The sequence below is a fragment of the Oncorhynchus tshawytscha genome, linkage group LG15, assembly GCF_018296145.1.
Source record: "Oncorhynchus tshawytscha isolate Ot180627B linkage group LG15, Otsh_v2.0, whole genome shotgun sequence".
Taxonomy (NCBI): Eukaryota; Metazoa; Chordata; class Actinopteri; order Salmoniformes; family Salmonidae; genus Oncorhynchus; species Oncorhynchus tshawytscha.
Window position 1 is genome coordinate 18461530 of NC_056443.1, and position 27801 is coordinate 18489330.

Here is a 27801-nt window from a genome sequence, read left to right on the forward strand (position 1 = left end):
TAGGTTAACAAAATGAAAATAAAATAATAAGCCTTAAGCAAAGGAAATATAGCCTGGTCCCAGATCTGTTTGTATGTTTGTACTGTTTAGCCAACTCCATTATCAAATGTAGCAGTAGAATTGGCAAGACAGCACAAACATATCTGGGACCAGGCGAGAGTACTCCCAGCTAGAACATAACGTTCTGAGAACCATATGTTTCTTAGAGCTTGGTGAGAGCGTGGTTGTCCTATGATTATTTTGCATACAACCTTCCCACAACTTTCTGGGAATGGAGCAGGATAGTTGCTTGGATTTGGAACATTCTCAGCACATTTAAGGAACTTGACAAAAATGTTATTTTCTTGGTATTTCATTACCTTAACAAAACATTTCAGAACATGAACAGAACATGGCTACATTTAATTAAAATGTTGGTAATGTTCTAGGAACATTCTCCAACTGGTTTGACATTGGGAAAGTTCTCAAATAGTTCAGAGAATGTTAAGGAACAACATTCTCATGTGGGAATTTCAGTACTTCAGCATAACATTTCCTTCATGTTTACTTATGGTTCTATTTAAAGTCATGTCCTCAAATTGCTCAGAGAACGTGAAGAAACAACGTTCTCCTGTGGGAATTTCAGTACTTCAGCATAACATTTCCTTCATGTTTACTTATGGTTCTATTTAAAGTCATGTCCTCAAATTGCTCAGAGAACGTGAAGAAACAACGTTCTCCTGTGGGAATTTCAGTACTTCATTATAACATTTTCTACAGGTTTCCTCATGGTTCTATATAAAAGTAATGTCTCAGAACATTCAGAGAACATTAAGAAACAATGTTATGTGGAAATGTAATAAACCTTTAGTAACATTCAGAGAAAGTTGTAATAATGTTATTTAAAAACACATACATTTCATTCTTAGCATCAACAAAACCCTCTCTATTCTCTATCTTGTTAAGTGTGTTCAGGTGTGTTTGCCATGGCCACTAATTGGCCACACCTAAACTTAATGAGTGCTTGTTTCCTTTGAAATGGGGTCTTTTGAATTGACTAAAATGAACAGCTTGAAAAAAACAAACATGGCATGCTAGTTTCATCCTGGTGGCGCAGAAGACTAATTCCATGGATAGAGAACAGAAGATCATTGGTTAAAATCTCACTGACGCAGTGTCACAATATATATATTTTTCTGTTCCCATGTGTGCTTAGAGTTTAAAACAGTTAAACTAAGCTAGCAGTGTTATTAAACGTATTAAACGTGGAAAGTTATTCCTTATTTAATTACCTTCAAATAATCTAGAATTTACGTTTACAGAACGTTAATAAACCCTCAGAGAAAAACTTTCAGTGAACCATAGTAAAACGTTCGCAGAACCTTCCTGCAACCTAAAAATGGACTTTCACCCAACAGGCAAAATGTTCACCTCCGTTCTTTGAATGTTAAAAAACATTCAGTTTTACCGGTCAGAAAACGTATGGTTTCGTTCCCAGAACCAACGGGAAAACAAAAACGTACGTTCCCACAACTTCCAAGGAACGAAATGTGCTAGCTGGGCTGTAATTATTCTGTTTTCAGTAAAACTCCAACGATCCCGTCACTCCAACAGTAAAGCAGAGAGTATTGTCAGGTAAACACAAATACCGGTTAGCATATATTGTATTATCAAATTATGTGCACGCAATTCAGCACAATTTCCAACATATCATGCAGCGTATCTAGGGCCAGGAGCTTTTCCCGACCTAGATGACATAACCAGAAAAAAAAACTTTGGGGCCCTATAGTACAGTAATATCCTAATAGTGTAGCTAGGGCCCCCAAAAATGTTCTCCGTCAGGTCACGTGGTCACTCAAAACTCCTGGTCTAAGAATACTGTATCTGCAGAAAGTCTTGTTGTCCGACACAAAATCACAAAAATCAAAGAATTAAAAATAAATAAATTAAAACCAACGTTTTTAAAACCGAGCTAAGTCACATGAGTGGGAAATAGAAATAACAATGGCTTCTTTGCATCATCAATTCACTAGAGGGAATGTCTTAAAGTGATAGTTCAGTGATTTTAACGTATTTACTTATCCAGGTTTCCTTACCTTGAAAGCGGTCTATGGACAAAATAATTGCCGAACTATCCCTTTAAACTATGTTTTGTAAACCTTCATGACGTCAGATTCAAATAAACAGGCCTGGGTAAAGTAAAGGCCTTCATACTGGAACTCTGTGTCTCAATTAACAACCGTCTCTGAGTGGAGTTAAATACTTTTTGTGCGTTGCTGATCGATAATGTATCACATAATGTATCATATATATATATATATATATATATATACCTTTTATATTAGATTCCCATGAACAGACCTTGGTAAAGTTAGCCTGGTTATAACAGACCGAATGCGGCAGTAACTATTGTTGTTCACCTTTCAATCTAGTTTAACCAGGCTATTGGTAAAGGCCTTTAAACCAACCACAGTCTCTTACAAGTTGAGTTAAATACTTTTTGTGCATTGTTGATCGATAATGCAGCTAATGCACCACATATACATTTCCATAGCTTGTATAGCCAGAGTAGAAATTCTTTATATAGACACTGTAGCCTAATGAAAGCCACTAGCCATAGGTGAGTTTCCAAAATCCTTTGTAGTTAATATTGACTGCTATTTCTTTCCCACAACCTGGACAAGAGAGAGAAACAGATATATCAATGTTTTCCAGTTAAGGAACGGAATTTGTCAAATGAAGCAAGTGGTGTGAGTCTGGGTTGTCCAGAGAAACAAAGTACAGTACCATGTTATTAGCTACGGAGGCTTTGGGAAACCCATCCCGTAACGAGACTAGATATTCAACAGTTCACTATGACAACTCCTCTGTGTGGCAAAGCTGTAAGGTAATTCAGCACGAGGGTGATATTATTGAGCTTTTGATGAAAATATCATGCCATGCTGCTGCGAGTGTGTTTCATTGTCACTGTGTCACCCCACTCTCAAACACAAAATGACAAGTCTAAGTGACATATCTCTAAACCATCTCCCAATGGTCTCCCATAGCAACCCCAACTAGCGTTCTGGTTTCTCATAGCAACGCCCGCAGCAAAGTCCAGCATCCAACTACACTTAGGTATCCAAAACAAATGTGTATATATATATTTTTTTACATTTGTTTTGGATAGACCTACCTAGTTGTTCCTGCCATAACCAGCACTATAGATGCACTGTTGTGCCCAGTTTATCCAACTACACTTCTTTGGTGAGTTCGTCTGTGAACTCAGCCATGATGTCATGCACCCAGATGTCCCGCTCCTCCTGCGAGGTGTCGACCAGGAAGACGGTCAACTTCCTGTCCCAGGGGTGATGCGCTTCCTGTACGGCCTCCAGCTGGGCCACCAACGGTTTCTTCTCTACGTGGTTCCGGAACACGATGGAAGCCTCCTCCGACCACTGCCTCGGCTTCACTCCTATTGGTGGAGTGAGAATGTCACAGACTTACACCAAAATAATGAATACTGTACATCAACATTGAATGCTGAAAATGATTAATATTCTAGAAATAAACAAGCGTTATAACAAAAGGCACACGAAAGTACCTTATAATTTCATAAAATGGAAAGCATTTCTCCAGTCAATGGCCGTGTCCGAAATCTGTGTTGCCTACTACTTACTAAAACTATATAATGTGTACTGTTCTTACTACATACTATTTAGAATGTAATGTTTAGTAAAAACGTATGTAGTAAGCAACAAATATGAACATACTACTCATCCATAATGAGAAGGCATCATCTAATGCGCAATCGTGCTTGTTCCCCGCCATTCATACATTTCTGTAGAGCGTGTCCCCTATTCTGATTATCAGCTATTGTCAAACACACGTGGGTGTGAAAAGACGATTCTCTTCTTCAATAGTGTGCAGCGATTTTTACAAGATGAGAAGCCGACAGCTTGGCATTTAAAGCACACAAAATGTTCTACATTTCACATACTATAAAACATTCTTATATCCAAACAGCCTACTATTTAGTATGCAAGTATGGGTATTCAGACACGACCAATGTCTATCGTTGCCACCAGAGGCCTCCCTTCTCCAAGGTTTTAAATGAATGGAATTATCAGGACGTTAAGGAGATTAAAGATCCAATGCAAACATTTTTTTTTCTCAATATCAAATAATTTCTGGGTAACAATTAAGTACCTTACTGTGATTGTTTCAATTAAAATTGTAAAGAAGGAACACAAATAGCTTCTTAGCATTTCTCAAGCAAGAATCTGGCTAGGATTGTCAGGGAGTGGGGAGGGAAAAATTGAAAAACAGCTTTTATTGGCAGATAGGTTTGGAACTCTCTTTCTTATTGGTCGATTAACTCATTTACCGCCTGGTAATGTCACCAGGCAGACAAAGACTCCATCCCATCAAAACAGGCTGAAACATCAGTCTTTTAAAACAACTCTTACACTAAAAGAGCATTATCATGAGTTTCACAATTTCACAATATTATTCCAATCTCATAGTATGGAAATATATATAAAATATAGGGAAGTCATGTTTTTGACTGCACTGGGCCTTTTAAGGCCCATGTGACACACTACTAAGTGAGGGTAGGGATGCTTTATTTGTGTGTTCACAACAACAACAGCAAATGGAACCCATTTTGAGGGACTTAACTATTTTTCTAATGTGTGCCAATAACAAGAACCACTTGTTGTAGATTACTTTGCTATGTTGAGGTGAATAGCAAAATCTAAAGTACATAATATGGTTGCCGGGAGGGCAACACTTCCTTAGTTACCTGCGAGTTGTGCAGTGATGCCCTGGAATGGCAGCTGTCTGAACTCCTGGATTAGTGGGCGAAGCTGGGTGCAGCTGACCAGCTCGTGTTTACCGTAGTCCAGCTCATAGACAGACACCAGGCCATTGGTCAACACCCCCTTCACCAGCACACGGTGCCAACTGGGAGGGCACCGAGAGAGGTCAGAGGTTAGAGGTCAACTAATCAAGTTTATTCAAGTTAATCCTTAGCCTGGGGGGGGCAAATAATCTAGATGGCTAATCAAATTATTGAATGCAGTCAGACTATCCTACTAGAAGCCCTACCCAAATCCCTCATACACACTTGAAATATACAGTGCCCACACATACTCCCAAGACACATTCCCAGCCTTTCCCACCCACTCCTCCCTCTTCTCACTTGTTCTCCACCTTAGCAGCGTATATCTGATTCTTCTCCACTTTGAGAGGCTTCTCCTCTGTTTTATTATAGTACAGGATCATCTCTCCCATCAGAACTACCAGCTTGTACATGTCTCTCCAGGGTTGCAGTACGAAGTGACCCGGGTGGCAGGCCACGGACACATAGATATCCATGTTGTGACCTGCAGCAGAGGCATAGATATGGAGAGTTTGGACATTAAGGTTTCAGCACTATGACGCATAGATTGTTTTGTGGCATCAATCTTTTTAAATCAACGAACGGGAACAACAGACGATGAGGTTGGAAACAGCTTTGCACAAAACACAAGTACTTTCATTTTCAGATAAAAAAATAAACATTATGAAGCATGTAAAAAAAATTCTCTGACCTGCAGGAGGGAGGTCCAGCAGCGGGGGTAGCTTAATAGGGGCGGTGGTTGAGGGAGGTGGGGGAGTTCCAGGAGGGGTGCCTGTACCCCCCGTTGGCCTGGGTCCCGAGCCAGAGTGGGCGCGTCGTAGCTGGGGCTTGGTCCCATTGGAGCTGGGAGTGGTTGTGGTTGTGGAGGTGAGGGTGGCAGTGGAGGTACAGATGGAGGTCTTGGAAGGGCTGTGATAACACAACACATCTACTTTGTTGTCAATTGTCACTAAAATGTGTATTTTTCCATTATCCAAACCCCACGAGAGTCCAGCACAATGGCAGGAGACTCCACACTTTAGGAACTAGGAATAGACTGTTTTGGAATCAACTCCTAGCTCTACCTGTGGCTGCTTAGGAAGACGTCTCCTTGGTGTTTGAAGAGGTCAGAGGCGGCCATTTGGCGGTTGAGGCTTCTCGTGGGGTCGTGGAAGTTCTTGTCGGTGAACAGGTAGACATGGACTACGCTGCGCTTGGTCTTGTCCAGCTTGGCTATCTGTGGAGGGATAGAGGGAGGGGGTGAAGAGAGAGAGAGAGAGAGAGAGAGAGAGAGAAATAGAATTCAGAGGATATCATCTGTAACCCTTTCCTGCAGTCAATGACCAAAAGCACCCCTTTGGCCTCATGGGTGGAATGTTATTCATATTGTTCATAATTAATCAAGAATATTAATAAAGAATGACAAAAATCCTGTATTTCAATGTCAAACCATTTTGTTTTATTTCAGTCTTCTTTAATGTATATAAAGTGTAATATTGGGATGCAAAATCAAAATTGAATACATTTCAACTCTATATCTGACAGGTGTCTTCTTTATTTAAGCCCATAACCATGTGTGTGAGGTGTATGCTTTTGTCTCAAAATAGATTTGTTTAAGACTACCAAGAATCACTCTGTGTGACCCTGATTTAGCCTACTGCAGTAAAAGGTAACTTTAACAAGAAATTATGAAATGGTCACTGGTGGAGTTTTAAAAAACAATGACTACAGTTGAAGTGGGAAGTTTACATACACTTAGGTTGGAGTCATTAAAACTCGTTTTTCAACCACTCCACAAATTTCTTGTTAACAAACTATAGTTTTGGCAAGTCGGTTTGGGACATCTACTTTGTGCATAACATGTCATTTTTCCAACAATTGTTTACAGACAGATAATTTCACTTATAATTCACAGTATCACAATTCCAGTGGGTCAGAAGTTCACATACACTAAGTTGACTGTGCCTTTAAACAACTTGGAAAATTCCAGAAAATGATGTCATAGCTTTAGAAACTTCTGATTGACATAATTTGAGTTAATTGGAGGTGTACCTGTGGATGTATTTCAAGGCCTACCTTCAAACTCAGTCCCTCTTTGCTTGACATCATGGGAAAATCTAAAGAAATCAGCAAAAAAATTGTAGACCTCCACAAGTCTGGTTGATCCTTGGGAACAATTTCCAAACGCCTGAAGGTACCACGTTCATCTGTACAAACAATAGTACGGAAGTATAAACACCATGGGACCACGCAGCCGTCATACCGCTCAGGAAGGAGATGCGTTCTGTCTCCTAGAGATTAAGGCACTTTGGTGTGAAAAGTGCAAATCAATCCCAGAACAACAACAAAGGACCATGTGAAGATGCTGGAGGAAACAGGTACAAAAGTATCTATATTCACAGTAAAATGAGTCCTATATCGAGATAACCTGAAAGGCTGCGCAGCAAGGAAGAAGCCACTGCTCCAAAACCGCCATAAAAAAGCCAGACTATTGTTTGCAACTGCACATGGGGACAAAGATTGTACTTTTTGGAGAAATGTCTTCTGGTCTGATGAAACAAAAATAGAACTGTTTGGCCATAATGACCATTGTTATGTTTGGAGGAAAAAGGGGAGGCTTGCAAGTCGAAGAACACCATCCAACCGTGAAGCACAGGGGTGGCAGCATCATGTTGTGGGGGTGCTTTGCTGCAGGAGGGACTGATGCACTTCACAAAATAGATGGCATAATGAGGGTGGAAAATGATGTGGATATATTGAAGCAACATCTCAAGCCGTCAGTCAGGAAGTTAAAGCTTGGTCGCAAATGGGTCTTCCAAATGGACATTGACCCCAAGCATACTTCCAAAGTTGTGGCAAAATGGCTTAAGGACAGCAAAGTCAAGGTATTGGAGTGGCCATCACAAAGCCTTGACCTCTATCCTATAGAAAATGTGTGGGCAGAACTGAAAAAGCGTGTGCGAGCAATGAGGCCTACAAACCTGACTCAGTTACACCAGCTCTGTCAGGAGGAATGGGCCAAAATTCACCCAACTTATGGTGGGAAGCTTGTGGAAGTTTTCCCTGAAACGTTTGACCCAAGTTAAACAATTTAAAGGCAATGCTACCAAATACTAATTGAGTGTATGTGAACTTCTGACCCACTGGGGATGTGATGAAAGAAATAAAAGCTGAAATAAATCATTCTCTCTACTATTATTCTGACATTTCACATTATTAAAATAAAGTGGTGATCCTAACTGAACTAAGACAGGCAATTTTTACTAGGATTAAATGTCAGGAATTGTGAAAAACTGAGTTTAAATGTATTTGGTTAAGGTGTATGTAAACTTCCGACTTCAACTGTATATGATGTGTCTCAGTGCAGATTTACAGCGTTGTGTTTGTGTATGCATATGTGTATTTATGTGCGTTCATGTACCTTCATACTACAGTCAGTAGAGTTGAGCACGGCGTCTCGGAGCCACTGAACAGCGTCTGGGGTCCAAGAGCCCACACCACTAACAGCCAGGTCAGCCAGACAGCACTTTACTGCCTAGAGAGAGACTACTGCACATCAGACTACATTACCCAGACAACACTTCACAGCCTAGAGAGAGGGCGTGTTTGAGCGGATCACTTTAGTCAAGTCGATGACCATCGTTGGTCACCGCCTTTCAAAATATTTGCATTATGGTTTAAAAAAATAAAAAAAGATCAAAGTTCATGCAGTTTATGATGAAGTCGCCTTCAAGTTGCTGCAGTTGCTTTTCACCAACTGCACCATGCAGACATCACTTGCATTGTGGGAGGCTCTATTTCAGGGTTCCCCAACTGGAGGCCCGCGGGTGGTTTTATTTGTCTCCCCCCAAGTTTTCTGAGCAAAGAAAAGTAATTTATATACATATTGTTTGTATTTTCATTGTTGGACATTGCCATTCACATCATATCAGTTTACCAGGATGTCAGACTATCTGAACACCTACAGGCCTTTGTTTCAAAGCAAAAACCCTCAGGATGCAAGCTCATAACAAACCACACACACACACACCATCCCCCGTCCCACACATCATCTCTCCTCTGTCCTCTCATGTGCTGACCTGTGGTGGAATAGCAATCAGGTCGTGTAGGAAAGGGGACGGGACTTCCCTCAGTTCAAACACCTCCACCGAGGCCTGGACCCCCAAGTCTATGAAAAGGATGTCTAGGACTCTGCTGCCATGGAGATTGGTTATCTGTAGGAAAGCAGCGAGAGAGGTCATGAGTCTGGGGTATCTCTGTACACAATGAGTTCAGCTCAATTCATTTTTTTTTTAATAACCTGGATAGTCCATTCAGCAACAATTATCACCGTTTTCCAGGGTGTCCTGGGATGGATAAAATAATCCAAATGATATAATAAGATAAGTGAGGTTCACTCTCAAAGATAGGACACTCCTATGATCAGAGTGGATAAAGGACTGAAATTAACTGTCACTTTTTTTCAATTCTGGACCAAAGTGTAGACATCATTCCTATTTGGCAGCAGCTAGCAAAACGTATCTATCTGCCTCTGCCACATCAGCTATACAGTATTGACTCTGAGGTAATAGTATCCATCTCACCTCCACGCGAGACCATTTGCCCTTGTAGCGAGCCAGACAGCCTTTACCACAGAACGGTCTGGACACCAGGAACTCTGATGTCACCTGCCACACAGAAGAGCTTATGCCATCAATATGGAGCAGGATTATGTCATCAACGTGAGACAGACACAGGGAAAAAGAAACAAGAGGCCTATGGTGACTGTCACAGTCAATTTAAAAAAAAATCTAACAACAATACATCAAGATAATAACAAAATACCAGATACATGTAACATTATGTAGCCTGCCCTTGTGCTATGTATATATCTGTATTGTATGCATCTTAAATCATTTGAACAATTTGACCGGTTTTAATGAATTATAACGGGGGGGGGGCTACGCTAGGTAGTAGTAGTAGTATGTGGCCAGTAGGTCAGTCCCAGTAGGTCAGTTCCAGTGTCATGTGATCAGATTAAGTGGCCTGTGTCTTAACACCAGATTATGTTCCTTAATCTCAATCTGGAAACAACTATCTGCCACTATGCCTCCTCAGAGTATAAGGATGAGTGACAGAGGCTCTACCACACGCGCAGGCACATACATACACAAGGTTGCACACCACACCCGCACACACACAAACAGGTACCTGTGAGTGGAAGTAAGCCTCGGTCTTCTCCAGTATCTCAGTGAGTTTGGCCAGGCCTCGAGAAGGGAGCTGGCAGTAGATGGTCCCGTCTGAACACACACTTCTCACCGCCACGTTCATATAGGCACTGTTCACCTACAGGTTGGAGAGAGAACCATGTCTGGGTTAGACATGAACCCATTCCGCTTATTTAAAAATGTGAAGGTGCAATCTGGCATCTGGGAATTTTGTTCCATGGTTCATTAAGGTTTTGAAAATGGCAAGGCTAATATTTAGATAATACCCCAAGATTAAAATAATCATGACTGAAAAACATGGATTAGTACAGTATTGATGAAGGATGCTCAAGAATCTCTTCAACCCACTGACAGCAAATTACAATAACAGTAGCGCACCTGTAGTGGGCTGGCTAGGGTCTTGTCCTGCAGGGCTTTGATACAGGCTGCGTTGATGTTGACATCATCATCCTGCGACGTGTCATACAGGACCACCAATGGGGTCTGCTCTCTCTCCAGGATCTCAGCCAATAGGATCTTTCCGCTAGCCATGGACTCAAACTTCTTCAGAACAGCAGGCTCCTGGCAGAAAGTCTCCAGACCTGGATAAGAAAACAGAGGCAGACAGACACTTCATTGAGAAGAAAGAAATCAGAATCCAACCCTCAACCTGTAAACACTATTGTTAAAAAAATATATAACTGAAAATTCGAATCAAAACTCACCAGCCAATTTACACTTGGTGGCCTGGAAAGGCAGCTTGAAAAACGTATCATGCAGCTCAAACACTTTGGCCTTGCTGATGACTTCCGAAAACCCGTGATCCACATAGTAAACCTACAGATTAGCCAACAGACACAAAAATTATGTGTGGAAAAAAGCAGAGAGATCCTATCCTCAAATCATTAACATGGCACCATAGATGTTTAATATGACAAGTAACCTAAGCAATAGAAATCCATGTATCTTTATTCAATTCCATTGTCTAAGTTCCAACCAATTGACCTTTGACCTCACCTTGACCTTGTCGGTCATGACCTCTGTGACTTGTGCTCGTAGTATCTCCTCCTCTTCCTCAGCCCTGACGGCTGTCAGCTGACCCGAGGTTGGAGAGGCCAGAGGGGTACGACTGTTGTTGTCTTGGCAACAGTAGAACTCTCTCATCTTATCCTCCAGAGCCTCCTGGGCCTGGGAGTAGCCCTCTCCTATGTACCTGGATCGAGTTAATACACACAGGTATGAGCAGATACACACACACACACAGAGAGAAAGAGGGGAGTGGGTTAGGAGGGATAAAGAGGAAGAAGAGAGCGAGAGAGAGAGCGAGAGCACAACCACATCTTATGGGACAGCAAAGTAATTTTCATTTATTTTCAGTGCTGTAAGTCCAGTTCCAACAGCACCAATGGGCTGGTCAACAAACCATGCCCTGTTCATAATGAACTATAACCAAACAACTGGACCTCAGAGCCAGTACCAATCAACCATAACCAAACAACTGGACCTCAGAGCCAGTACCAATCACCCATAACCAAACAACTGGACCTCGGAGCCAGTACCAATCACCCATAACCAAACAACTGGACCTCGGAGCCAGTACCAATCACCCATAACCAAACAACTGGACCTCGGAGCCAGTACCAATCACCCATAACCAAACAACTGGACCTCAGAGCCAGTACCAATCAACCATAACCAAACAACTGGACCTCAGAACCAGTACCAATCACCCTTAACCAAACAACAGGCCATAACAGCCTGTGCCTATTACAGAGGTTCTTACCGAAGTATGACTCCGTTGGTATTGGTAGCTTCCACCACCAGCACAGAGGGGTACTCCTCCCTGGGGATGAGGAGAGGAGGTACAGCCTGGGAACTGAGCCTCCTCCCTACCTCCTCTCTGGCCCTGCGCTCCTCCACTGACTCCCTCCTGTTGCAGCTCTCCTCCTCCTTGGTCCTCTTGTACAGGATGGCCCTCTTGGGGTTGTCCGGCATGGGGTAGTCTACGGTGCAGAAGTCGGAGAGCAGCGAGAGATTTTCCAGGACGTGTTCGGGGAGTTTTGTCTTGTACGTGTCCAAGTAGAGTTTGGGTAAGGCGTGGGCCCATAGACCGTTGCTGTATTTCACTAGGAGCTCCCCGAGCTTCTGTTTCAAGTCGGGGGAGAGGTGGAGGGGAGGCTGTGTGACTGGGGGAGGTGGAAGGGGGTGAGGGGGAGAGGGCTCATGGTGGTGGTAGGGGGCTGGTAGGGGGCTTTGACTGGGGTTTGATGTCCGTGGATGGAGTGAAAGGGGCGGAGGTGGGGGATAGGACTCTGGCAGGGACAGGGGATGGGGTCTGTGTATGTGTTGGTTCTTTAGCTGGGTATAGGAGTAACTCTTTTGGGTTACTGCTGCAAGGTTTCTCTACCTGAAACAGAAGAGAAGGCCAGATCCTTCTTCAGATACACAGAACCAGCCGATCTAAAAAACACTCTAAAACAATAGTACAGGAGTAATGAATCGTATCATGGAACATATTTCACTGTATGCTATGCAGCTGTGGGGACCTACAGGCTATTTGACTAAGAGAGTATCAACTTTTACAAAAAGGTCTAAAGATGCAAATATTTTTGCTCATGCAAAACAGATGATTGAATTCAGCCTACTGCTGAGTATCTAACTAACTATAGGAACATTTATTTACTCAATGCGCCCCTGTACAATATCAGTATTACACTGTTGCAAACACATTTCATTTATTTATCGTTCCTATATTCAAATAAAGGTCTCCAATATAACTTACAGTGCATACGTGTGTCCAGTGCTCCAGATCTTTGAGTGCTTCGCTAGGCAGGTCCTGTTTGTACAGTTCTCTGTAGAGCTGGGGTAACTTAGACACCCAGAAGCCATTACTGTATTTGTTCAGCACCTCTCTGAGACGCCCCTGCACCTGCTGGGGGCTGTAGTTCCCGCCAGCAGAGGAGGGGTTGTAGTCCTTGGGGGAGTGCTGTGGCTTGGGCTTCCCAGAGCCAGCACTCTCGTTGAGGTTTGAGGGAGCTGAAGGAGAAAATAAGGGGCGGAAGACATTTTAGAGTCAAGCGGATGTTGGTTAGGCATGGATGTGTACGAACTTCTACAGGTATATCCTGGTTATTGGGGTGATATGTAATAAACAAGTCAAGTGACTCTCTGTCCTGACCAGGCAACTAGGGCCCAGAGAAAAACTCCTGGACCTAAGTAGGTGTAGCTTATCTAAGAACGACGTGTTACATTGCGAGAGACTCTTGGTGTATCAAGGTAACACAACAACAACAAAAAAAGAGTCTGTTTCCTGGAGCCTGTATTTTATTACTACATCATGAGTTTGTAGCCTGAAGCTAAACTCTAGCCTGTAAATGTTCTTGCTTTTGAGATGTGTTGCGTTTAAAAGGACAGTAATTTAAAGGCCAGGAACCAGAGGGGCCAGCCATTTGTTAATAACTGTTTGAATAAGGTTCTAGTACCTGGAAAGGCCTCAGATGTAAAGACTCATCTCTGATTTTTTTTTTTAAATGTACCTTTATTTAACTAGGCAAGTCAATTAAGAACAATTTCTTATTTTCAATGACGGCCTAGGAACAGTGGGTTAACTGCCTTGCTCAGGAGCAGAACGACAGATTTGTACCAGATTTGTCAGCTCGGGGATTCGAACTTGCAACCTATCGGTTACTAGTCCAACGCTCTAACCACTAGGCTACGCTGCTGCCCCTGAATGAGGAAATACATCCCTGATTAGAGTGCAAGGATGAAAACAGCCATGCTGTGTACCTTGAAGACCCTTGCTCTCGGACCGAGCCACTTTTACAGAGTCCTACTTACTGTTGCTTTGGGTATTCCTGGATAGGTGAGCGTGCACTTCCTTCTGGAACCGTGATGGAAGTGTCATCCTTTTGTCTGACCTACACAAAAAGGAAAAGAGAGATTGAAGTGTTGACTTTGAGCCATTTCTACTGTATCTAAACTACACACTTATGAACCAATGGAGGAATATCAAACGTATGTGTTGAATTTTTTTGCTTGTTTGTTTCCTGTTTGGAAACATCATTTCAGTCTGCGTCCCCATTTCTCAACCGAACAGACACTTTGGTGGAAGAAGCCAGCGAAATCACTCAGTAAACCTAGTCAGTGCTAGATTAGACTATACTCTACAGTATTCCGTACACACTCCATAAACAATACCCCTGTGCTCTAGAGTCTAGGGGCCTGAGATAGTCTAGAGGTCTCCTCATGGAAGTAGAATAATTCCTAGAATGGCCCCTATTCAAGTCCATGGGTTGGTGAGCCTTCCTACAAACACCATTTCTATTGATGGCCTCTCTTGATTACACCATGCTACCCATAATGCTCTCTGATGGGAGTCTCTCCATCCCAGAATGACCTTAGACAATAGGGACATAACATTATGAATACATACGCTCATACAACTGGGTCGCCGGGCAGAACACTACTGATGCACCATAAACAGGCCATTCTTTGGCTACACAACCCCAGACATACATAATTGGGGCCAATAGTTTGTCATAACCACATTATGTTGCCTGATTGACCAGGAAAAACTCCCCTAGTTGTAGCCTACGAGTTTCTTCCTAATCAGGAGAGGGCATATGCCCAACACTTCTGTCCCCGCTGTATATAAAACTGAGATGCAACTTGGACTGGAATCAACATTAAACTATTAGAAAATAAATATTGTAAACTATGATGGATTGCTATAACTGTTCAATTGTATTAGCCCCAACAGTTAACTCGGAAGCCAGACAAGCGTTTGAGAGCGGCCAAAATGTGATTGACCCCACAAACCCTCACATACCACCAGTGAGTACTTGACAATGGCCAAGCGATCAGTGGCTGCACCACCCAGATTTTTCCTCTAGTTGCAGATAAAAGTGTGTTTGTGTGTATGTGTATCTACATTCCTGTGTGTGTGCGCACGCCATGCTCTTGTGTGTGTGTGTGTGCGTGCTGCTTTGTTTGTGTGCTCCCACGCGCGTCCCTCTGCATTTGATCGGAGGCGTCAGATGAAAGTGCCCAGACTGTACGACTACAGATATGCTGATTCATTGGGCTGTTAATCTGTAGTAGAATAGGAGAGGGATTAGCCTGCCTTGTCCCTATGCTTTCAGCCATGTCACTCCGGTCTCCCCTGTGGTCCATTGTCTGAGCGCCAATGATACACACACACACAAAAAAGAGTGAATCGGGGTAAGGTCAGTTGTTTTCATTAGCTAGCTGTTAGCCACATTGTGCTTGAAAAGTGAGAAAGGAGGAGAGAGAGGTTGGAGAGGGAGGGGGTGGGAGAGAGAGGGGCGAGAGAGGCTGCTGCATCCCTGGTGCTACTGCTGAATAAGCACGGGGGGGACTGAGGGAAGAGAGGGAGGGAGGGAAGAGATGGCTGGCCCCACTAAACTAAACCAACCATTGGGTTCCAGCGCCCTTCATTCACGATTCTATTCTCATTCAGGTCATGCACCAAGGAAGAAAGAAAAAAAAAAGAGGAGAACAGAGGAGGAAAGAAAGAGAAAGAAAGAAACTGAGAGGAGAGTGACTGACAGATAAATAATCCTTGTCTTAGTTCTTTTTGTCCTTTCATTTCCCTGATTCTTGGAACAAAATTGGAACAAAATTCCCCCCTCACAGTGATGGCGATGCTTCCAACTCAAAGTAATATTTCCTAAACAGAGGAAGAAACTCAAACTATTTACATAGCAGCACGACAACCTAAAGGGACCAAATAAGAAGCCCTCATTTTTGGTTCCTAGAGAGTAATTGTACAGAGACAGCATTGTAAACAACCCCAGAGGAAAGTTATTCACACTACTAGGCTCCCAAGGAGAGAAAAGTTTTTTCCCTCCATTATTTGTTATTGAACTAATTTCAGTCATGATTAGAATTAACAGTGTAGTCTAACCAGTCTAGTCTATGGTTTCCACCAATAACCACTCACCTCTCTGAGGGCACAGAGGACTTCCTGGTGGTAGTGGTGTTCTGATGGGTTGGTTTGTTCTGGTTGGAACTCTGATTAGTCTTCCCTTCTGATTGGGTGTCCCTCATGTCCCTCCCCTGTCTAAAGTCATGTTGGCCCCCTGACCGGCCGCCCCCGCCTCCTCCACGCCCCACACCACGACCCCTATGGTCTGGCTGTCTTAGGGAGGTTCTGGGCTTGGCTAGGGAGGAGAGAAAGATAGTGATGTCAGGATGATAGGAAATACACACATACATATGTACAGTATACATCCCTCAAAACCACATCTGGACCTAGAAGCCAGCTCCACTGCTTTTTTCCCATTCTGCCCCACCAATCAGGGACTGCTTCAGACCTGGAACACCAGGTGGGTGCAATGAATTGTCAGGTAGAACAAACAAAAAAACGGTCGAAATCTGGACCTCAATTTGAATTCCTCTGGTATATACTTTACATACACGGATAAGCAATGCACACACACACACACACACACACACACGTCAGTTGGCAAGAGGAGAAATAATACATCTAAACAAGACATTGAAGAAGGGCTGTCTTCTTATCTTTAAGTCAATCATAAAAACAGCCCAGTCACTAATACTGTCACTGTAGATCCCACCATTGTCATCATTATGCCTTGCTGTGCAGCGAATAGACTACATCATAGAATACATCAAGCATTCTGCTAAACACGTGTATGTGACCAACACATTTGATGTGATACCTTCTAGTTCACTCTGCAATAACTTAGAGCAAGGTTGACAAGTCATAAAATCTTCAGTGCGATCGTCATCCAACTGATGACATTGTAGATTTCTAATCTGCTCAATCCCGGCATCGTCATATTCTTTTTTTTATCCAAGCTCTGATTGGATGCCAGATATTCTACAATGAATACCCCTGCAGCGCTAACATCACACCCATTAACCTAGTTCCGACACCCTATCCAATCCAGAGCCTTCTATTTACATTGTAAAGGCTCTGATCCGATCCAGCCCTAGTATGACATCATCAGCCTGAGCCCCACTCTGGTAATAAATCATCCATATCAGCCCAACCCAGCTGACATGACATCACACAACAAACAGCCCAGATCTTACACACCACACCACACCTCTCAGCCTGACTGTCTCCTCCTCCCTCCCTGCTCCTCTGTTCATCCTTTCCGCTCTTCTCTTCCTCCCTTCCACTCCTCTGCAGAACCTAGTACTCACCAAGCCTTGCTATTGCTGAGACACCACAGCAGCAACCATCGGCAGCCTCCGTATCCCACCTCCTTCACAGATATAGGCTGTGGCTATAGCTAATTACAGTACGCGCTGGCCTGTCTCAATGCATACCGGTGACCCTCTCCCTCTAGGGACCTGCCGTCTGAGGTTAGGTGAGGCAACACCGGTGGTGGCGAGACAAAGACGGCAGACACAGCAGCAGTAGCGGCATCACAGTCCCAGAGTCCCTTGGTTTTCTATTTCAGAAAGGATCAATATTCCTAGCTGTGATCAGCCCCTGTTCAGGAGATATGAAGGAAGAGAGAGAGAGAGAGAGAGAGAGAGAGAGAGAGAGAGAAAGAGAGAGAGAGAAAGAGAGAGAGAGAACGCAGGAAGAGAGAGAGAGAGAGAGAGGCGGGAGAGAGAACGCAGGAAGAGAGAGGCTGCTGCGTTGGCATGTGAATCAGCACCTCGTCGTTTGCTTCTAAATCCGCTGTTCGCTGCTGCGATGAGACTGCATGAGCTTCTCTCCTCCTCCTCCACTCTCTGTCTGCTTAGACTCCCTCTCTTTCTCCTTCCCTCTCTCCCCATCTCTCTTTGTCTCTTGCTCTCCCCCCCTCCTTTCTCTTCCTCGCTTGCTCAATCTCCCTTCTCCTCCCCTCTCTCTCCCTTCACATTTCCTGAACGGGGGCTGATCCCAGCTAAGACTATTGATCCAAGCGAGGGTGTCTATACAACGACTGTGTGTGTGTATCAGTACAGCAACTCGGTGTGTGTGTAAAGAGTTTCATTCCAAAACACTATATATATATCACTCCCAGTTAGGGGGAGTGATGAGCTCTACAGCAGAGTCTCACAACTCAATCGCTGGTTGAAAACTGTTTACTGCCCCTCCCAAAAGATAGAATTTGTAGATAATTGGCCCTCTTTCTGGGACTCACCCACAAACAGGACCAAGCCTGGCCTGCTGAGGAGTGACGGACTCCATTCTAGCTGGAGGGGTGCTCTCATCTTATCTACCAACATAGACAGGGCTCTAACTCCTCTAGCTCCACAATGAAATAGGGTGCAGGCCAGGCAGCAGGCTGTTAGCCAGCCTGCCAGCATAGTGGAGTCTGCCACTAGCACAGTCAGTGTAGTCAGCTCAGCTATCCCAATTGAGACCGTGTCTGTGCCTCGACCTAGGTTGGGCAAAACTAAACATGGCGGTGTTCGCCTTAGCAATCTCACTAGGATAAAGACCTCCTCCATTCCTGCCATTATTGAAAGAGATTGTGATACTTCACATCTCAAAATAGGGCTACTTAATGTTAGATCCCTTACTTCAAAGGCAGTTATAGTCAATGAACTAATCACTGATCATAATCTTGATGTGATTGGCCTGACTGAAACATGGCTTAAGCCTGATGAATTTACTGTGTTAAATGAGGCCTCACCTCCTGGTTACACTCGTGACCATATCCCCTGTGCATCCCGCAAAGGCGGAGGTGTTTCTAACATTTACGATAGCAAATTTCAATTTACAAAAAAAAAGACGATTTCGTCTTTTGAGCTTCTAGTCATGAAATCTATGCAGCCTACTCAATCACTTTTTATAGCTTCTATTTACAGGCCTCCTGGGCCATATACAGCGTTCCTCATTGAGTTCTCTGAATTCCTATCGGACCTTGTAGTCATAGCAGATAATATTCTAATTTTGGTGACTTTAATATTCACATGGAAAAGTCCACAGACCCACTCCAAAAGGCTTTCGGAGCGATCATCGACTCAGTGGGTCTTCTGCCTACCCAAGGACATCAGAGGACAAAAATCACTTAACCACCTAACTGAGGAACTCAATTTAACCTTGCACAATACCCTAGATGCAGTTGCACCCCTAAAAACTAAAAACATTTGTCATAAGAAACTAGCTCCCTGGTATACAGAAAATACCCGAGCTCTGAAGCAAGCTTCCAGAAAATTGGAACGGAAATGACGCCACACCAAACTGGAAGTCTTCCGACTAGCTTGGAAAGACAGTACCGTGCAGTACGAAGAGCCCTCACTGCTGCTCGATCATCCTATTTTTCCAACTTAAAAACGAACTAAAAAGCAGCATTCCCCAAGTGAAGATGGCTTTCACTTCAGCAGTAATAAATTCATGAACTTCTTTGAGGAAAAGATCGTGATCATTAGAAAGCAAATACGGACTCCTCTTTAAATCTGCGTATTCCTCCAAAGCTCAGGTTATCCTGAGTCTGCACAACTCTGCCAGGGCCTAGGATCAAGAGAGCCACTCAAGTGTTCTAGTACTATATCTCTTGACACAATGATGAAAATAATCATGGCCTCTAAATCTTCGAGCTGCATACTGGACCCTATTCCAACTAAACTACTGAAAGAGCTGCTTCCTGTGCTTGGCCCTCCTATGTTGAACATAATAAACGGCTCTCTATTCACCGGATGTGTACCAAACTCACTAAAAGTGGCAGTAATAAAGTCTCTCTTGAAAAAGCCAAACTTTGACCAAGAAAATGTAAAAAACTATCGGCATATATCGAATCTTCCAATCCTCTCAAAAATGTTAAAAAAGCTGTTGCGCACCAACTCACTGCCTTCCTGAAGACAAACAATGTATACGAAATGCTTCAGTCTGGTTTTAGACCCCATCATAGCACTGAGACTGCACTTGTGAAGGTGGTAAATGACCTATTAATGGCATCAGACCGAGGCTCTGCATCTGTCCTCGTGCTCCTAGACCTAAGTGCTGCTTTTGATACCATCGATCACCACATTCTTTTGGAGAGATTGGAAACCCAAATTGGTCTACATGGACAAGTTCTGGCATGGTTTAGATCTTATCTGTTAGATATCAAAGATATCAGTTTGTCTCTGTGAATGGTTTGTCCTCTGACAAATCAACTGTAAATGTCGGTGTTCCTCAAGGTTCCGTTTTAGGACCACTATTGGTTTCACTATATATTTTACCTCTTGGAGATGTCATTCGAAAACATAACATAACTTTCACTGCTATGCGGATGACACACAGCTGTACATTTCAATGAAACATGGTGAAGCCCCAGAATTGCCCTCGCTAGAAGCCTGTGTTTCAGACATAAGGAAGTGGATGGCTGCAAACTTTCTACTTTTAAACTCGGACAAAACAGAGATGCTTGTTCTAGGTCCCAAGAAACAAAGAGATCTTCTGTTGAATCTGACAATTAATCTTGATGGTTGTACAGTCGTCTCAAATAAAACTGTGAAGGACCTCGGCATTACTCTGGACCCTGATCTCTCTTTTGACGAACATATCAAGACTGTTTCAAGAAAGGCATTTTTCCATCTATGTAACATTGCAAAAATCTGAAACTTTCTGTCCAAAGATTATGCAGAAAAATTCATCCATGTTTTTGTTACTACTAGGTTAGACTACTGCAATGCTCTACTTTCTGGCTACCTGGATAAAGCACTAAATAAACTTCAGTTAGGGTTAAACATGGCTGCTAGAATCCTGACTAGAACCAAACAATTTGATCATATTACTCCAGTGCTAGCCTCCCTACACTGGCTTCCTGTTATGACAAGGGCTGATTTCAAGGTTTTACTGCTAACCTATAAAGAATTACATGGGCTTGCTCCTACCTATCTTTCTGATTTGGTCCTTCCGTACATACCTACACGTACACTACGGTCACAAGACGCAGGCCTCCTAATTGTCCCTAGAATTTCTAAGCAAACAGCTGGAGGAAGGGATTTCTCCTATAGAGCTCCATTTTTATGAAATGGTCTGCCTACCCATGTGAGAGACGCAGACTTGGTCTCAACCTTTAAGTCTTTACTGAAGACTCATCTCTTCAGTGGGTCATATGATTGAGTGTAGTCTGGCCCAGGAGTGTGAAGGTGAAGGGAAAGGCTCTGGAGCAACGAACCGCCCTTGCTGTCTTTGCCTGGCCTGTCTCTCCACTGGGATTCTCTGCCTCTAACCCTATTACAGGGGCTGAGTCACTGGCTTACTGGTGCTCTTTCATGCCGTCCCAAGGAGGGGTGCATCACTTGAGTGGGTTGAGTCACTGACGTGATCTTCCTGTCTGGGTTGGCGCCCCACCCTTGGGTTGTGCCGTGGCGGAGATCTTTGTGGGCTATACTCGGCCTTGTCTCAGGATGGTAAGTTGGTGGTTGAAGATATCCCTCTAGTGGTGTGGGGGCTGTGCTTTGGCAAAGTGGGTGGGGTTATATCCTTCCTGTTTGGCCCTGTCCGGGGGTATCATTGGATGGGGCCACAGTGTCTCCTGACCCCTCCCGTCTCAGCCTCCAGTATTTATGCTGTAGTAGTTTATGTCTCGGGGGGCTAGGGTCAGTTTGTTATATCTGGAGTACTTCTCCCGTCTTATCCGGTGTCCTGTGTGAATTTAAGCATGCTCTCTCTAATTCTCTCTCTCTTTCTTTCTCTCTCTCTCTCGGAGGACCTGAGCCCTAGGACCATGCCTCAGGACTACCTGGCATGATGACTCCTTGCTGTCCCCAGTCCACCTGGCCGTGCTGCTGCTCCAGTTTCAACTGTTCTGCCTGCGGCTATGGAATCCTGACCTGTTCACCGGACGTGCTACCTGTCCCAGACCTGCCGTTTTCAACTCTCTAGAGACAGCAGGAGTGGTAGAGATACTCTTAATGATCGGCTATGAAAAGACAACTGACATTTACTCCTGAGGTCCTGACTTGCTGCACCCTCGACAACTACTGTGATTATTATTTGACCATGCTAGTCATTTATGAACATTTGAACATCTTGGCCATGTTCTGTTATAATCTCCACCCGGCACAGCCAGAAGAGGACTGGCCACCCCTCATAGCCTAGTTCCTCTCTAGGTTTCTTCCTAGGTTTCAGCCTTTCTAGGGAGTTTTTCCTAGCCACTGTGCTTCTACACCTGCATTGCTTGCTGTTTGGGGTTTTAGGCTGGGTTTCTGTACAGCACTTTGAGTAATCAGCTGATGTACGAAGGTGTAACGGCTGTTGGTGGAAGAAGGTGAGGACCAAGGTGCAGCGTGTTACGTGTTCATCTTTTTTATTTGAACTGAACACTGAATAACAAAACAAAGAGAATGACCGAAACCGAAACAGTTCAGTCTGGTGCAGACACAAAAACAGAACACAACCACCCACAAGGCACAGGTGGGAAAAGGCTACCTAAGTATGGTTCTCAATCAGAGACAACGATAGACAGCTGCCTCTGATTGAGAACCACACCCGGCCAAACACACAGAAATAGAAAACAGAACACAAAAACATAGAATTCCCACCCCAACTCACGCCCTGACCAAACCAAAAGAGACATAAGAAGGATCTCTAAGGTCAGGGCGTGACATTACTACTACCCCCCCCAAAAAAAAAAAAAGGTGCGGACTAAACCTATAGGGGAGGGTCTGGGTGGGCATCTATCCGCGGTGGCGGCTCTGGTGAGGATGTGGACTCCGCTCCACCTTAGGCTCTGGAGGAGCAGGAGGTGGCGCCTCTGGCAGCGGGACCCTCGCTCTGGCAGCGCCGGACAGGAGGGCGACTCTGGCAGCGCCGGACAGGAGGGCGACTCTGGCAGCGCCGGACAGGAGGGCGACTCTGGCAGCGCCGGACAGGAGGGCGACTCTGGCAGCGCCGGACAGGAGGGCGACTCTGGCAGCGCCGGACAGGAGGGCGACTCTGGCAGCGCCGGACAGGAGGGCGACTCTGGCAGCGCCGGACAGGAGGGCGACTCTGGCAGCGCCGGACAGGAGGGCGACTCTGGCAGCGCCGGACAGGAGGGCGACTCTGGCAGCGCCGGACAGGAGGGCGACTCTGGCAGCGCCGGACAGGAGGGCGACTCTGGCAGCGCCGGACAGGAGACCTGGTTCTGGGAACAGGCACAAGACTCACCAGGCTGGGGAGACCTACTGGAGGCCTGGTCCGTGGAGGAGGCACAGGATAGACCGGGCTGTAGGGGAGCACTAGAGATCTGGTGCGTAGCCTTGGCACCACTCTTCCAGGCTGAATGCCCAGTCTAGCTCGGCACATGCTGGGAGCTGGAACAGGCCTCACTGGGTTCTCCTGGCAAACTGGGGAAACCGTGCTTAGAGCCGCCGCAGGTTATCCTGGCCAGAGGAGACGCACTGGAGGTCTGGAGAGCAGGGCTGGCACCATCCGTCCTGGCTGGATCCTCACCCTAGCCCGGTAGATGCGGGGACCTGGAATGTAGCGCACCGAGCTCAGAACGCGTACTGGAAATCTGTAGCGCCAAGCTGGCACAAGACGTGCAGGGCCGGGGAGGCGCACAGGAGGCCTGGTGCGTGAGGCTTGCACAGTCTTCACCAGACAGCTAGCACGCACCCCAGGACGAGTATGGAGAGCTGACTCAGGTGACATCAAATCCAGGACATGCTCCGTCGGGCGGATGTCGTGCCTCATGCACTGACACAGCAACTCCCTCATTACTCTCTCCTCCAATCTCCCCATCAAGTTCTTCACTGTCTCTGCCTTGCTTCCGTCGCTCACCTCCAATTTCGCCCTGACCGGCTCTGGTTCCATCCTTGGCTCCATACGGTAAGCACGGGGAGTTGACTGAAGTCTGACTCCTGACTCTGCCACACTCCCTGTGTGCCCCCCAATTTTTTTGTTAGGGGGGGGGGCTGCCTCTCGGGCTTCCTTGCCAGCCGTGTTCCCTCGTATCGCTGGTTCCCTTTTCCTGCTGCCTCCGAACAGAACACAAAATCATAGAATGCCCACCCCAACTCACGCCCTGACCAAACCAAAATAGAGACATAAAAAGGATCTCTAAGGTCAGGGCGTGACAGAAGGGCTATATAAGTAAATTTGATTTGAATTTGATTTGATATATCCATTTTCTGAAATGTTTGCAAATGAGCTTTTATTGTATAAAGAAATTTTGAAAGAGACTGGTGTGTTTTTTCACTGTCAAATCATGGAATGGGTTTGTTCAATGACAGACACGTATTTGTTTAAAATCTATCAATTAATGGTTTCAGAGCGACAAATAATCATGTTTTTTTTTGCAAAATGCTATATATCCGCCTCACTCTCACAGAACCAAGTAGTACTGCTAGGTTTTACAGTCAAATATAACAAATAACTACATTTTTAATAAAGAACTTCACAAATTATACATTACAATAAAAACTAAAATATGAGATCTGTATGTAAAACATCTTCATTTGACATTTTTTGTCATTTAGCAGATGCTCTAATCCAGAGAGATTTACAGTTTGTGCATTCATCTTAAAATAGCTAGGTGAGACAACAACATATCACAGTCAAACATACAGGATATGGACATTCCATTCCAGCTCAACAATGGATATATAGCATTTAGCAACAACAACAAAAACATTTTCATACACATCTAAAATCTATGAATTAAAAATCTGAGTATAGTATTTTACACATAGATGAATGTACCCATAAGTAATAATTTCTGATTAAAAAAAACACAAATGTGAAAAATTGGTGGATATAGCATTTTGGAAATAAACTCTTAGTGTGTATGTGTCGGTACAGCGTCTGGTCTTGTACGAGGCTTTTATTCTTAGTACCTTTGGACCGGCCCAAAATATCTATAAATTATCTTTCAACCTGTCAACTTAGAATTGTACATTGTCCTACATCATTGTCCCATTGCAAACTCATGTAGGGCATTGAGTTCAGGCGTATTCTAAAAACAAGCTCAAGTGTCTGTGTAATTTGATAAGTTAACTGAATGTTCCCCAGTTTTGATCCAAAAGGTGGCATTCCATGGAATCAGTATGAGGTGAAATCTTAGTTTCAAAACACTTGAATTTCCCCTCTCAGCTAATACAATAAAAGGCCTTCAGTGACAGTCACATAAGCCTCCTCTACTCAGATAAGACCCCATTTACCATTCTATAGGTCTACAAGTCTAATGGTTATGGAAAAAGCAGATGGATTTAGGCAGACCCCCCCACACACACGCCCTACCGTTGAGAACAAGAGGGGCGGCAGGCTTCACTCTCATCTGACAGTTGACCATTTGGGGTCGTCCAGTCTTCTTCGAGGTACGCTGGCGAGCCACCAGCTTGGCGACGTGGGCAGTCTCACCAGAGACTGAGGCGAAATACACCATCTGGAGAGGGAAGAGAGAACCCCCCCCACACACACACACACACACACACACACACACAACAGTTAGCGAATAGCTACATTATCAGTCTGCATTGACTTTTGAACTGGTAATTAGGAGATAATTAGAACGCTTGAACTGTTCATTTTATCCAGTGGCTGGCTGGCTGGAAAATGACATTTTCAAAAGTTAATGATTCTGAACGATTAGCATCCAGCTGGTTTGAGCTAAAGAGTGTATGTACCCGGTGGTACACCGCTCTTAGTGTCTCAGTTTGTGTGTGTGTGTGTGTCTGTCTGCTCATCCATACATCTCTCTGTTGGTGTGTGTATGTGTGTGTGTGTGTATATATACACACTCTCTCCTCACCTCCCCAGAGCGGTTGCGCTCCATGCGGACCACGCTGGGCATGCTGTGCAGCAGAGCGTCCAGGTTGCCATGACCCATCTGCTTATGAGGGATCTGTTCACCAGTCAGATCCTTGTATTCAGACTGGAGGCGGGACAAAGACACCCCGGGTCCGCTCTTATTGGCCGTCAGCACCTCCCGTAACATCTTCTTCACCAGCTCTACGTCTGCCATCTAGATAGAACACAAAACAAGGACATTTTATATATGACCATTTCTATTTTATTTTACCTGGTCGTCCCAATGAAGTCAAAATACCTCTTTTTCAAAGGAGGGATAGAGGCCAAGAGGGAAGAGGCCTGGCAAACTGGTTGGTAGCACTTTACATTATAACAAAGTGGAAATAACATGGTAATAGTTGCTATGGTAACAACGCTATAGTTGTAGGCCTATGTTTCTGAACCTGTCTTTGGGGACAATACAGATTTGTTGTATTAAAAAGGATTGGTCCATTGGGTCAGGGGTGCCTTGTCAAACAGGTTTCTCATCACTGATCTGAGAAAAGTGCAGGATCTAGAGTTTCTCTGGTGTTTTTGTTGAAACAGACTGGCAATAATCTAGATGCTAAATGTGCATTTGCCCTCCAGTTTGTGAAAGTTTAACCTCAGTATAAACATCAACTAAGTTCAATATCTGACACTGACAAATTTAAAACAAAAATATATAATAATAGATGTTTATGATACAATTAGTATCTGTCTAAATACAACATTTGTAGCCGATAACAGAATCATGTTCAAAACTAAATTCATAGCCCCACATTGTAAACTAATATCAGGTAAACATAGAAAGCAGTCTCTATATTGAAAGCAACTTAAAATAATAATAATAATAAGGTATTTGCTTAACTAGTTACTGCAGTCAACATGTTGACTTTATCTCATGATGGTCAAATTACGTTTCACTATTACATTTCACTGTAATCGAGGGCATTCAGTTTCGTGTATAACTTCAGCACACTGCACAACGCCCCAATCTGGAATTTGCAGTGCATGCAGTTTGATTTAGCTTCAAACAGATACTTGTAGAGTCGTTTTATCGCAAAACGATTTTGGTGTTTATTTTCAATTATTTGATTTGATAGAAGACACACCGACAGTTCTCGAATTTGGCACAGAAAGGCACGCCCTCAATTTTCTCCAGCAACTTTCTTTTACGCTCTCTCTCGACTTTTTGTAAATACCGATGACTTAAGTGGGTCTAAATACAAAATAAATTGTGGATGAAAAACAAAATATGTCAACGTGATAAATTGTTTATAATAGGTCAGTGAACGCGTCTCGTGCCACTCTCTTCACAGGATTTCCTCTCCACAGAGAATAGAGAACAAGTGGTGACGTAATATGTCACATCCATACCCTCCATGCCAACGGAGAATTGGATAAAGTTGGCGCTCTATGCGCGGACATTAAAAACCGAAAAAGGAAAGTATTTCTTGGGATAAATTAGGCTGTCAAATATAATCTAAATTCTAAATGTGCATTTGCAACTGTCACCAACAGCAACAAGCCCCAAGTGTCATGTCAAGCGACGTTGCGCTCTATCGAGTTCCGTACTCATGTCACTACTTGGGGGCACTCAAAGAGCGCTTATCCAAAGCGTTCACCGCCAACAAATAGGCTAATATCAAACTGAAATCGTTCATCTATCCAATGTTTGTGAAGTAATTCAATAATCACACATTCAATAAACTCTTACCTTGCTGGGAATGAATACGGGGGATGGTGACCCGGTTAATTTATTCACGACCTGCTCGTCACACTCCCTGAAAGTTTAGCCCTGACTGTTCCGAGCTATCCCCTCTCTCACTCAACGCTGCGCTCGAACCAAGCCAAGCGTCTCCCAGTCCTCCGGTTTGTGGTTGGTGTAACCACGTGTGTGTCGTGAACAACATTAGCGTGAGCAACAAGTGTGGGATCGGCAGTTTGCGTTCAAAATAAAAGTTCCCCATTGAAACTGATGCAAACGGATTTTAAAAAATGGCAAACATGCCACAATTGGACCAGATCATGCTAAACAAGGGTTTAATGTTGTTATTTAAATTAAACAGAAGTGAATTATGCCTCATCCGTGATGTGAT

At 44.1% G+C, this 27801-nt stretch overlaps 1 protein-coding gene across 1 annotated transcript; it reads right to left on the reverse strand.

The window, feature by feature from the left end:
- Nucleotides 1-379: 379 nt before the first annotated feature.
- Nucleotides 380-27598, reverse strand: tdrd7b (tudor domain containing 7 b). Its single transcript, XM_024373365.2, is given in 20 exon segments — nt 380-3433; nt 4763-4923; nt 5162-5345; nt 5553-5770; nt 5926-6077; nt 8262-8375; nt 8920-9054; nt 9424-9507; nt 10031-10165; nt 10426-10628; nt 10752-10863; nt 11044-11239; nt 11810-12193; nt 12195-12433; nt 12809-13062; nt 13864-13943; nt 15989-16208; nt 25172-25316; nt 25683-25895; nt 27420-27598. Coding segments are annotated over 19 exon segments (3450 nt in total). The 5' UTR covers nt 27420-27598; the 3' UTR covers nt 380-3212.
- Nucleotides 27599-27801: the final 203 nt, after the last annotated feature.